Here is a 12,276-nt window from a genome sequence, read left to right as displayed (position 1 = left end):
TCAACCATCCTGACAACCTAGTATCTTAATTTTTCCACAGGCACAACCTTTAGGCAACTGTAATTGTGCACAGGGAAAAAAAGTTGCATTATTAAACACTTAACATATAATTTTCACATTCTGCAATTAGAAGATATTTAATATAATAATAATAGTTCGCAAATACTTTTTAGTACTGTAAGCATTTCTGAGCATTATAAGCAAACCCAACATAAATTATCACGATTATCCTATTTGATTTTAAACTCAGTGTGTGTATTTCTTTACTTAGAATTCTTCTATCAGTGAACTTAGTATTCAGACTTTGATGTTCGTCACAAAGGGCTAGGATAAAGAATAACCTATCATTTAGCTATTTTATGAATATGTCACAGATGCTTTTAACTTTCAGAACATTACAGATATGCAACATTTATGCTAAAACAGAACTAAAAGTCTCGCTAATACATGTTGATTTGCATACTGGACCTCCTGTTTGCTTTAGAACTAATCCAACGCCCCCTAAAGCCAAGAGAAGTCTCTCTATTGACTTTAGTGGCATTAGATTGGCCAAATGGTCCAAGCAAGGTTATTTAATATGCAGTGCCTATTTAGCACAATTCTGCTGCTTTGCTTATTCCTGTAAGCACAATTCCAGCCAATCAGTATAACTTTTCAAATTAACAGAATAGCTACTGGGGAGTAGTTTCCATTTGTCAACAGATATATTATAGAAAGTTGGTTGCACTACCTCATTACTCTTGCTTTGTGAAAGAGCCAGGCTATCATTTGTCAATTCCTCATCATCTGCATTATTCCTGTTAAGAACTTTACTCTTCTTCTTCTTGGATCCTCCATCACTAGCCGTGCTGCTATTATCTTCTTCATTACCTTCCTCATCATTGTCATCCTCATCACTTCCGCTCCCATCATCTTCATCATCCTCATTATCTCCATCACTCCCCTCTTTTCGCAGTGCATTTTTTCCTTTTTTTTTCTCAGCAGTAGGCCGCCAGTCATTGTCATCTTCACTATCATAGTCATCCATGTCATTTAGTTCTTCCATCGATACAAAATCCAGCAAAGGTCGGTTCCTGCGCAAATTCCATTTTTTTGGTTCATTTGTTTGCTCATCAGCCACAGCATCAGGTTCAGCTGCTTTCTCTTTCTCTTTCTTCTTTTTCGGCTTTTCTTCTTCATCTTCTTGCTCTTTCTTTTCAGTTTTAATTACCTCTTTGTCTGCTGTTGGCACCTCTTCTTCAGTGGAGCTTTTTGGCTGTTGCTCTTCTACTTTCTCTTCTGCCGGTTCCTCCTCCAAGATATTTTCTTCTGATTCAGTACAGGAACCTTCACCACTGTCCTTTGATGCATCTTCACTCCCATGACCACTTCCTTCAGAATCTGTTGAGCATATGAAAATTTAAAAAAAGTTCCGACACAAATGTACCCCCAAAAATAAAATCTGTTGAAGCAAGTTGTTAAACAAAAGAATGATGCATGTTCCTCCCTCATAAGGTATTCCACCTATCTTTTCAGCTGGTGTCCAAATACTGCTATTTCGAGTGGTATGTTGAGAATCTGTTAAAAATGAGTGCATTTTAAGATGGCAAAAAAAAGATGGCAGAATTTATTAAATGAACGTTAAATGTTCCTTTGAACTGCAGCTCATATTAACAATAAGCCGTAGCACAGAATAATTTCCATGTGAAGTCACATCTTAAAGAAAGAGCATTCCAGTTTTTAATTTCTGGAGGCGTTTTCTAAATCTTCAAATTAAAATAGCTACCCAATAGAAGAGATTTAAAATTACAAAATGAAGAGTTTACATAACAAGTACTAACAATAGTATGGATAATCCCTCACCTTCATTTTTAGTACAGGTTTGTTTTTCCGAGTTTGGGGGCTCTTTTAATTTCCAATGTTATTTCACTTACTAATCTCAAATAAGCTATGCCTCATTCAGTGTTGCAGCTGCACAACAATACATAAATTCTAACTTTATACCACTCATATGGTATTATTCTGCATGTAGTCACTATTTCCATTAATTAACACAGGCCAATCTGTGCAACAGAAAGGAACAGAAGAGGATTTGTATGAAAAAAATCACAAAAATAAGACATCTGTAAAGTACATGTAAAAATTACTGAAAAAGATGACAAGTGAACTTGTTAAATTTTATAAACATCCTTGTTTATCAACCACCTTGACTATGTCTCATCTTATATTCACCTACTACTTTTCATTTAAAGTATTAGTTTTAACAAAGAAAAACTCAGAAAATATTCTTTTAAATTAACAAGAAAATATAAAGTTGCTTGATCCAACGCAGGGATCAATTAGTTAATGGCTACAGTTTTCAGTTTGTTCAGAGTCATCACCAAGTTTTTGATGCACTGTCACATAGATGCAAAGAAGAAACATGTTGATGCTTGCAAATTAAAAAAAATCCTTAATCGCTTTAGTTACCACAAAAAAAACCCCCCACCACTCAGTATCACCTTGCACAGAGAATTTCTGTGCACATCCATCTCTGTATAAAGCCAAATAAACAAACAGTGGGGCAGTGTGCTACACATTTCACATGGCATCTATTTCTACCCCATAGAACACTGTCTATGACTAGCCAGTAACTCAGTTGTTACTTTGGTATAATGGTCAGTTTTGTCTTTTTCTGCATAAGTATGTGGAATTTATTTGCTGAGGAGATTATATAATTATCATCAAAAAAAATCCATAAGCGCTACTACTACTGATCGGGATATTAATGGTATCAGTCCCCTTACAAGCTAATAGAAAGTAAAAGTTTCCTGCAAATGTTCTAACCTTTAGAGAGCCAGGAAAAAAAGAGATGCAGTAACACAAGTTATTGTACAATCTTTTGAGAAAAGAGTCATTCAGTCATTTCCCTACACCTACCAGCCTTAATGGTAGTAATGGAAGTACAACATAATTAACTGAAATTTTGAAATAGCAGAACACTCTTCAGGCATGCCTAAGAAATAAAAAAAAGTATTAATATGCAATCTAAAAAATTATTTTTAAATTACAATAGCTTTGTTTGGATACATATCCATGGGCATGTTAGAGAGGGTCCAGAGAAGGGCCACGAAAGTGGCCAGAGGGCTGAAACACTTCTATGAAGAAAGGCTGAGACAGTTGGGGTTGTTAAGCCTGGAGAAGAAGAGGCTCTGCGGAGACCTTATTGCCGCCTTTTGATATATAAAGGGGGCTTATAAGAAAGAGAGACTTTTTACCAAGGCCTGTAGTGACAGGAAAAGGGGGACTGATTTTAAACTGAAAGAGGGTAGGGTTTAGATTGGATATAAGGAAGAAACTTTTTATGATGATGGTGGTGAGACCCTGAACAGGTTGCCCAGAGAAGTTGTGGATGCCCCATCACTGGAAGTGTTCAAGGTCAGGTTGGATGGGGCTTTGAGCAACCTGATCTAGTGAAAGATGTTCCTGCCCACAGCAGGAGGTTGGCCTAGATGATCTTTAAAGGTCCCTTTCAACCCAGACCATTCTATGATAATTGCCAGCTCTCACAAACACTTTACAAGTAACTCCTAAAGCTAGACTTCCATACTAGACATTTATATTATAGATTAAATGCCATATGTATGTTTAAAAGCAAAATGTATTTTTGTATCTCGTTTCACAGATTCTGACTGCCAACATGCACTACTTGTCCCACTGTAAATAAGGTAGTATAGGGGTTTGCTATGTTAAAATTAATTTAAATGGATTTTTAAGTTACCTTATATGATTTTCTTTTGTTTTACTTCCCTACCATAACTCCATGACAGTAATTTGTTTGGATGCTTTAATTGTGCTGTTCCATTTCTAAACATGCTTAGACTTCTTGTGAATTTAAGCTTCCACTTCATTTTTTGGGGGAATCTTAGTCTGGGTATAGTTTGATCTTTAACAGCACTCTAAATTACTGACAGTGATTCTTGTACATCAATACTACAACACTGAGAATACTCTCTAGCTGCTTTATGCCATACAAACAATATAAAGCAGAGAACAAATAAACGTTAGTTACATTCACTTCTCTCCTTCAAATTCTCTTTGCCTTCTGCCTGCACATTATGCTTTGTACTCTCCTTTTTGCATGCATGTACACACCAGAGATACCTATAGTAAGCGATATCCCTCTTCTGTCTGAATGCATCCACCGTGATAGGTACTTTTCTAGAAAGAGTTATTCTGTGATAACAGCTATTTTTGCAGGTGTTCTTCTGTCAGATGCACTTTCAGTTAGGAAGAGGCTGTAGTATACCATTTTCTCCTTGAAAGAAATTCTCAAAGAATGGCTCTTTCAAATTGGCAACCATATCATGTCATTCCTATGGGAGAGAAGTCAAGCTACTCTCAGTGAAAGATGGGGCCAGATACACTGCCAAATAGTGAAGAATATAGAGTTCCACTGAGAACAAATATGAGAACAGTTGTGAGAAAGACATCATTCATTTCTGTACACCTTGTATCTTTAGCTCTACTGAGCACAACAGCAGGTGGCAGTCAAATCTAAAGAGGGTAGTTCAGAAAGGAATTCTCCAGGACAGAACATTATGCTCCAGAGATGATATAAGAAAAAGCGTGATAAATATAAACAAAAGTGACTACTAATCTCCACGTCAGCTGTGGAGTCTTGTATAGTACTTACTATGCACAAGACTTCAGGGGAAAGCTACTGAAATCACTACAGCAGTTAAAAAAATCCTCCCAGGGTTTTGCAGGACCATTTTACAAGCAACTTTAAACATGGTACCCTGTGATTTTTTAATTATTAATTATTTTTTTTTTAACATTCTAAGAAAATCCATGTATACAGAGAGTAAGTGCTACACTACGTAAGTACATGGCCACCTACTCACAGAAGACTGGCTGATTCTTCAATGCAGTATTTAGCTTAACAAGCAGCTCTCCAAAAAGCAGTTTTATTGCTTGTTTTTAAGTGAAGTCTGAAGGCTAAGCTAATTAAAGGAAATCATGGATTCGATTTTGGGCTTGCCTCTTCCATTAACAAAGCCTAACCAACTCCAAATAGCAGAAGAGAAGCATCTAGCATCATTTTAGAAAGTTTTTTTTTTTTTTTTTTTTGCACTGAGTCCTGTCTGGTTGAGTTTTACTCAGGTGCTCAAAGCTACATACAAAGAATACAATCCAGGATCCTGGAACATTGAAAAGGAGTGAAAAACCTGAAAAACTGAGTATGTAATACAGAAAACAACTACCATGTCTGAAGTCATTCCTACTAAATAATATTGTTCAATAATAAACTACAGGCATCATGTGAGAAGTTATCCAGCCCACAGTGTGCTTCACGATATCCTCTTTTTGAGGGCAATAACAAAAAACAGGCTACAATTGAGGTTAACTCTTTTGGAGGTTAAAGCCACTCGATCACCATCACCCTGTCTAGTGGTCCCTTAGCCTCTTTCTCCCAATCACAAGGCGGACAACAAATCTTTGACATGATGATGTGAGATTACTTGGGTATCTCTGTTAAAACACCATGTTACAGACCATGTACAATCCCTCACCCAGGTTGCCTTCATCCCAACAGATGGGGAAAGTGGAAAGCACTGCAAAAAGTGTTTGTCGACAACAGCCTCTGCCCATAAACCTCCTTATAAGAACAGCTCCAGAGCCACAAAAACTCCTTTGCACATGTGCTATACCAAACATGTAAAAGCAGCCGTACTTCCTATACATCTGATCTAGAAATTGTAAATAATTTTAAAGACTCAAAAATACCTTAAGGAAATGCTTAAACTAACTAGAAAGTTCTGATATTAATAACTGGATGTAAAATTCAGGCAGGGAAACCTAGATCACATATGGAAAATATGAACTTTTAAATCGCCAAAGGCAGACCTGCGTAAGTGGTAAATTTCCTGATCACATTCATCTATTAGACTAAAGCCACAGAGCTTCATTATGCTGAGACCGATATAACTATACTGAAAGCAAGAACTGAAAAGGCTTAATACTTCACTTTCAACTTAACTTCAAAAAAGAGAATCTAGCATCAGTTAGATATACGCCACTGGCTTTCTATGCTATTTTGCGGAGTATGATGATTAAACATTGGTAGACTACTGGCAATTCAACATTGGTAATGCTGGCAGTTAAAAAAAATGGAACTGTCCAAAGTAAGGTGATTAAGAACATACAAAACAAAACTAACATAGATTAACATATTACTGCTCTAAGGAGAGAAATTCCCTTCTCAAATAATGTTTTGGAAAAAAGTATCTAATCTGTATTAACTGCAGATGTAGACTGGGCAGAGTAGGAAATGAAACTGTTCACTGATCCACAATGACACTTGTTTCAGAAGACAAGTATTTAGTTTAATAGAAAAAAGGACGGAAGAGGAACATGAAGTTGTTTAGTAAGCAGTTTCCTCACTTCTACACTAGCAGTAATTACATCGCACAACATTTCAGTAGATGTCTATTCAAGTCGTAAAAGCACTCAAAACTAAAGGTTGCCAACTTTGACTTGAGTCATTGGGAACTGCCTTATTTACAATGTTATAACACAGGTGGAATCGGTTACCCTACCTCCTGAATTTGCTTGACATTTCCCAGCTTCCCTGTTTTTAACGTTATCAAACTTTATTTGTTTGGGATGAAGTATTGCATACCCCATGACTTCCCTCAGCAAAGTTGCAGTCCTACATAATCCATAAAGTTGGATTCCAATACAAAAATTGAATAGCAAGCTAGAAAATATATTTTTCCCAGAAACACCTAAGAGTTTCATATCTTGTATGAGGGAAGTGACATCTGGGAGACAGCTGAACATGTGTCTGGGACATGCTAAGTCTAAGTCTCTGAGGCATTGTAACAAGTACATGCTCAAGAAACACTTGAAATATCCCATCCTCACTGAGCATGTCTAGACTCTCAGAGGTGGCCAGGCTGCAAACAGACCATCCCACCAAGCTGGAATTAGTAAAGCACAGAACCTTCTCCAAGCGGTAGGAAATACACAAGAGATGGGACATATGCACAAAAAAGTGGAGATGCAAGAGAAAGTAAAGTAGGAGTAGTAAAGTAGGAGACCATGAAAATCCTGTTCAAGACTGACTGAACAAGCATAACGACACTGAACCAATGAGCAAGGGTTCCGTAAGTGACAGACAGACTGGAAAGACAAGGAATAAAGAGTCACAGTAGGGGGAAAACAAAGAAAAAATATGTCACCCCATCACTACATCCACCCTGCCCAGACACTGGAATGAAAGCCTAGATTTGTTACATTACTCCTCTGCTGTCAGTAAACACACAGAAGAACAGAAACCTCAGCGTTTCCAAAGAGAACGCAAGTTCAAAATGCTCGTCAGTCACTCCAAAGTGTTACTTCAAGTAGCAGACATCTGTACAGATAAAAGATCTCACTTGGGATGAAGACAACCCAAGAGAACATAATGCCCGTGTTTTCCATTTTCTCAGTGGGAAAAAGCCCTTGGGAATTCCGCTCTGAGGGACTACACATTACAGTTGCAAAGTCAAGCCTTGAAATGATTGTAACAATTAAGATTGTGCAATTACATGATAATTTACTAATGATTAGCTATTCAGTATTTTCTCTTACCTTCACTGTGTACTGAAACACCCTACAACTTTTCTGTTGCTTGTCATTTAAGTTTATTCTCAAAACCAAACATATTAGTTTATTCATCAATATTTCAGTGGTGTTTATCACTATAGTATTTTGGTGCTTCACAAACATTTCTTTATATTACAATATCCTGTACAGGAAAGCAAAAGTGGAATCTCCATTGTGCTAAGAGGAAACAAATTACAGAAAGATAAAGATATTTGCAACTTTTTATTTCTAGATCAAGTCACAGGTTTTTCAGAATACCTAATATATGCATTTATATAGATTATTACATGTTTTAAACAGAGCTCCTACTGACCTCAATTGCAATAATAGTACATAATATTTCTGCAAGTCAGGCTCCCCACTCAACACCAAAAAAACAAACATTTACAAATGCCTCTAAAAATTTGAGTCTGGGAGACTTGTAGCAGAAGTAGTGACAGAATCCAGTTCTTCAAGGCAGCATTCAGCTACACTCTTCTTAGCTACACTGAGACAGAGAGCCAGTCCTTAAATTCACACATCATTCTTGTTCAGGGAACACACTACATTTCTCTGCATCATTTCAATTTCAGTATATGAGCTGCCGAAACTGACCGACTTCACCAATGAGAGAGAAGAAAAGTGGTAAATCCTTGCTTTGGAATCCTGCTGGAAATTACTCTACAACTATACACTGATTTCTGACATCAGTATATCTCCAGCTGCTCTCATTAAATAAAAAAAAAAAAAAAAAAAAATTAAGAAAAAAAACCACCAAGAAAAAAACCAAAGTATGTTCCAGTTCACTTAAAAGCAAAACTTCAAATAACTGATCTGTATTATGAAACATATTATTAAAAAACTTCAGTTTATTATATTACAGTACCATCATTTCAAGTCACGTATTTGTATGCTCTGAGTCCAAAGGGACAGTTTTTTTGATTGATTCCCCATGAAGATTACATATGACATTCTTACTTAAGGAATAAATTTTTCAAGATGTTTATAAAAAACAGAAAAATACAGAACTTTAAAATATGGCATTACTACTTTCTATTACGTAGAAACAGAGAAGCCATTAAAAAATTAATTAATTCAATATTAACATAATGAAAAGCCCACAGGCCTGAAAACTATTTACATTAAGTAAATTTACAAGAACGTAACAGTTCTAAAATCAGTTTCCCTAAAGAGATGTCAGAATGATGAACTCTTTAAAGTGGAAAAGGCAGTAACTGCCTGTTGGTGTGACCTAAACCCAAAATAAAAGAAATTAACTACATCGTAAGAAAAGGCCATATCTTCTATGGATTTTTTTTTGGTGGAAATGGAGGTTAGGCAATTAGAAATATTTTCTGTAATGAAAAAAATTTACCAATACATCAGGACTCTGAATACAAAAATTCAGAAATGCTGATTCCTTCCTAAAAGTACTTAATACCAACTTCTCAAATCCTTACTGCATCTCATATTCCTAGAAATCTGATAGAACAATGAACATGTGTAAAAGCTTAAATGTTCAGGGCTCAGTCCTCCTAGACTTGCACAATATTGTCTACTAGCACATATCACTTAATAACCTAAAGCTCATACATACGGATGCAACATAATCAACAGGGAGTAAACAACTGCAGAATTCTTTTAATTCAGTATTTAAATAGTCCTTTTCATTTTTAACTTTCAAATTTGTTTTGTTTTTTTAAACACCTATATGTGCATTTGTGAATCAAATAAACATACATTGCAGAGCTGTGGAATTACCATACTTATGGGATTTTTCTGAGAGCATGAGTAAAATTGTCATTTTCAACATAGAAAGATTGTTTCTTCCTTCTGTCACATTTATTCCCCTTTGTAAGCAAACTACACAATGAAATTCTGAATTCAAACAAATACTAAATACTGAATTGCAACAGGCTGCACACAGAGAGACCTCGACGGTCATTGAAAGAGGAAAAAGAGCAATAGCCCTGACTGTAACAGAGAAATACACATTATGCTTTGAAGGCTGAATCCACAATGAAAAAAAGAAAAACCTGTTTTCTATTAGCAACAATCTAGAATTTGTCTAGTAGGGCTGATTGTGTGCGTACACACATATTCTTTTTATATATATATAACTTTGAAATTATCAATTTTATTTATATGTGTGTGTAAAAAAGTCCCTTTATTTCAGCACTTCTTCCACCCAAATCTAAATGGACTAGGTACAACCAAATTTAAGGCTATGTTATACCAGCTTCATTTTAAATCAGCAGATGTTCTGTTTCAAATATCCTGCAACTATCCATTTAACTTACATTACACATAACAAATGTTTCTTTTTTCTTTCAACTTAAGAGGTTATATGTTTAATAACTTTCTACTCCCCAACTTCTCCAAACCCTCACAACTTTCTCCTTTCACCTTTCAACTTCTTGAAAATCTTTGAATAAAGTGTAAAACGTCAAACTGTGCTGCTGTTCCAGTGTTTTCACTAAATTTTAAATTTTATTAAACAGAACATTAATTTCTACAAGTGATAGATATAGGGTCTGAAATGTTAAAACAAGCTATATGAGATATATGACCACAAACCGTAATTAGAAAAATATTTCATAAGTAGAACTCGGGTTTTTCTCATATGCTTGTTTCAATTCAGTGTTGCTTTTTTACAGGAAAACCCATCCAACTTCCTCAAAATGAAACTGAGATTGAAATACTCTCAAGGCTAGACACTGATCCCCCGCCATGTGTACATACACATACACTATCCTAAAAGTCAAAGAGGATATCAATTACAAATGAATCCTCTGCATTTAGACATAAGTCAGGATGCTTTATTCATTATTTTTAATTAATTAATGATTGTCTTTTAATCAAATAATATATTGCTCTGCATTATGTGTCCATCTCCCATACTCCATTTTCAATTCTCCTTTTCCCTTAAATCCTACTTACACTACTGTTCCAGAATAGGGAGATTTTCTTTGGGAACTAAAAATCATTTCCTTTTACGGCAAATTGTCTTTACAAATGGCAGTGCCCTTATTCAAAAGACAGGATCAAAAATCCCCAAAACAAGATTAAAAAAGTAAATTAAACAAGCCCCCAAAAATCTTAGCTTGAAATTGGTAAGACGACATCAGTTTTACTCTCTTAAGTCATTGCAGCCTGCTTCTACCACATCAACCAAAAGAAATATGTCTAAGCTTGGGAAAAAAAACCAAACAAACAAGGAGCATTAGGGCATATCTTAAAACTGGCACTGGCAAAATGATCATTAAGCATTTTTAAGTTCATTAGTAAGGAGGAGTTTGCCAGATGTTAAAAAATAAGCCTTTAAATGGGAGATGAGGAATATTTTTGCAAGATACATTCACGTGAAAACATAGATCAGCATCCCCAGTGCAGAAATAACAAAGTGAAGTTATTTAACAAGCTGTCATAATGCCTCCCTTACATCTTACACAACCTGCATCTCTTTGCTTATTTCCCTGAGCATATGCCACAGAACATCCAATGTGAAGTTTATTCACAAACACGGTCATGCCCCTTCTTTCCCTTCCCTCCAATATACTTGAATTTCTTCATTTTATTTCGGCATCTTGTTTACTTTCAGTTTCTGTGGATGTTCACTGCAGATACAGGAATCTGCACACACAGAAAAGACTGCAGAACAAAAACATTCTGAGGCAAGGACTTCCTTCTAGTATGAAATGCATACACCTTTCTTCATAGCGATCTCAATGGACACCTTAAGTTTGTCTATTGTAAAAAACTATCAAAACCTAACAGATAACCTTTCTGCTTAAGGTTTTCACTCACCAAGGGGAATTAACCTTGAGAAATAGGCAAGTTCTTAAGTCCACAACAAACTATTATCCAGACTGATTCAAAACAAAATGGCTTTAGAACATTCTTATTTCAATACTAAATCCAGTGAATATTTCAAAAATTATCTCTACATTGAAGAAATAAAAAGCAATAGATATAGCTAAGGTAGTCAGCACAGAAGCTACTCAAATGCTTCTGCCAAAACTTGTTTGATAAACATGAGTTTTCTGTTGAGAAAAAATTAATTGCAATTTAAGTATTGTATGGATGTTTTGTTTAATCAGTTGTTTCTTATCCACAGCATGAGAATTTCCAGTTATCCAATCGAGTCACTGAACTTCAAGTGGCTCCAAGTCCCAACAGTTCACTAATACCATTCTGTCTCCCACATGATATTAAATGAGCAACCATAAAACAAAAATGAGATAATTCTGAAGCGAGATGAGGAAGCATATTTACCTGAAGCATCTCCAACTTTAAAATCACTGTCATCAGAGCTATCATAATCTAAAGCTTCCAGCAGTGAAGCTGCCAAAGGCTTCACTTGTCTCCTCTTCGAACTGCGGTCCACTGCAGGAAAAAAAAAACATAGTATTGTTACTAGATGGCATAATGAGAATTCAGCATCATTAAAGATATTTAAATTAGAAGGAAAGGCAGAATGGCCGTGACAGGCAGGGGCAGCCCCCGCCACACCGCCCGAAGAGCAGCCGGCAGATGCAGACGGCACCGGGGTCCCGGAGACATTCATTCCCACAGGTGAGGGAGGGGAGCGGCGGCACGCACACCGGGAACGGTTTACCCACAGCTAACCAGCCAGGAGCTGCCTGCCCGGCGGAGCTGTGGTGCTCCCTTCAGGCGCCGGGAAAC

At 36.2% G+C, this 12,276-nt stretch overlaps 1 protein-coding gene across 1 annotated transcript in view; it reads right to left on the bottom strand.

Annotated features, from left to right (window-relative positions):
* PHF14 (PHD finger protein 14) overlaps window positions 1-12,017 on the bottom strand; it is a 171,300-nt gene extending 159,283 nt beyond the window's left edge. Inside the window, 3 exon segments of the mRNA XM_019473997.1 lie at window positions 731-1,380; window positions 11,866-11,992; window positions 11,994-12,017. Coding sequence (XP_019329542.1) covers window positions 731-1,380; window positions 11,866-11,992; window positions 11,994-12,017 — 801 coding nt within the window.
* Window positions 12,018-12,276: the final 259 nt, after the last annotated feature.

Source organism: Aptenodytes forsteri, unplaced genomic scaffold, assembly GCF_000699145.1.
Source record: "Aptenodytes forsteri isolate BGI_AS27 unplaced genomic scaffold, ASM69914v1 Scaffold55, whole genome shotgun sequence".
Classification (NCBI taxonomy): Eukaryota; Metazoa; Chordata; class Aves; order Sphenisciformes; family Spheniscidae; genus Aptenodytes; species Aptenodytes forsteri.
The sequence above is the reverse complement of the archived record's forward strand: the minus strand, read 5'-3'. Positions and strand labels throughout refer to the sequence as shown.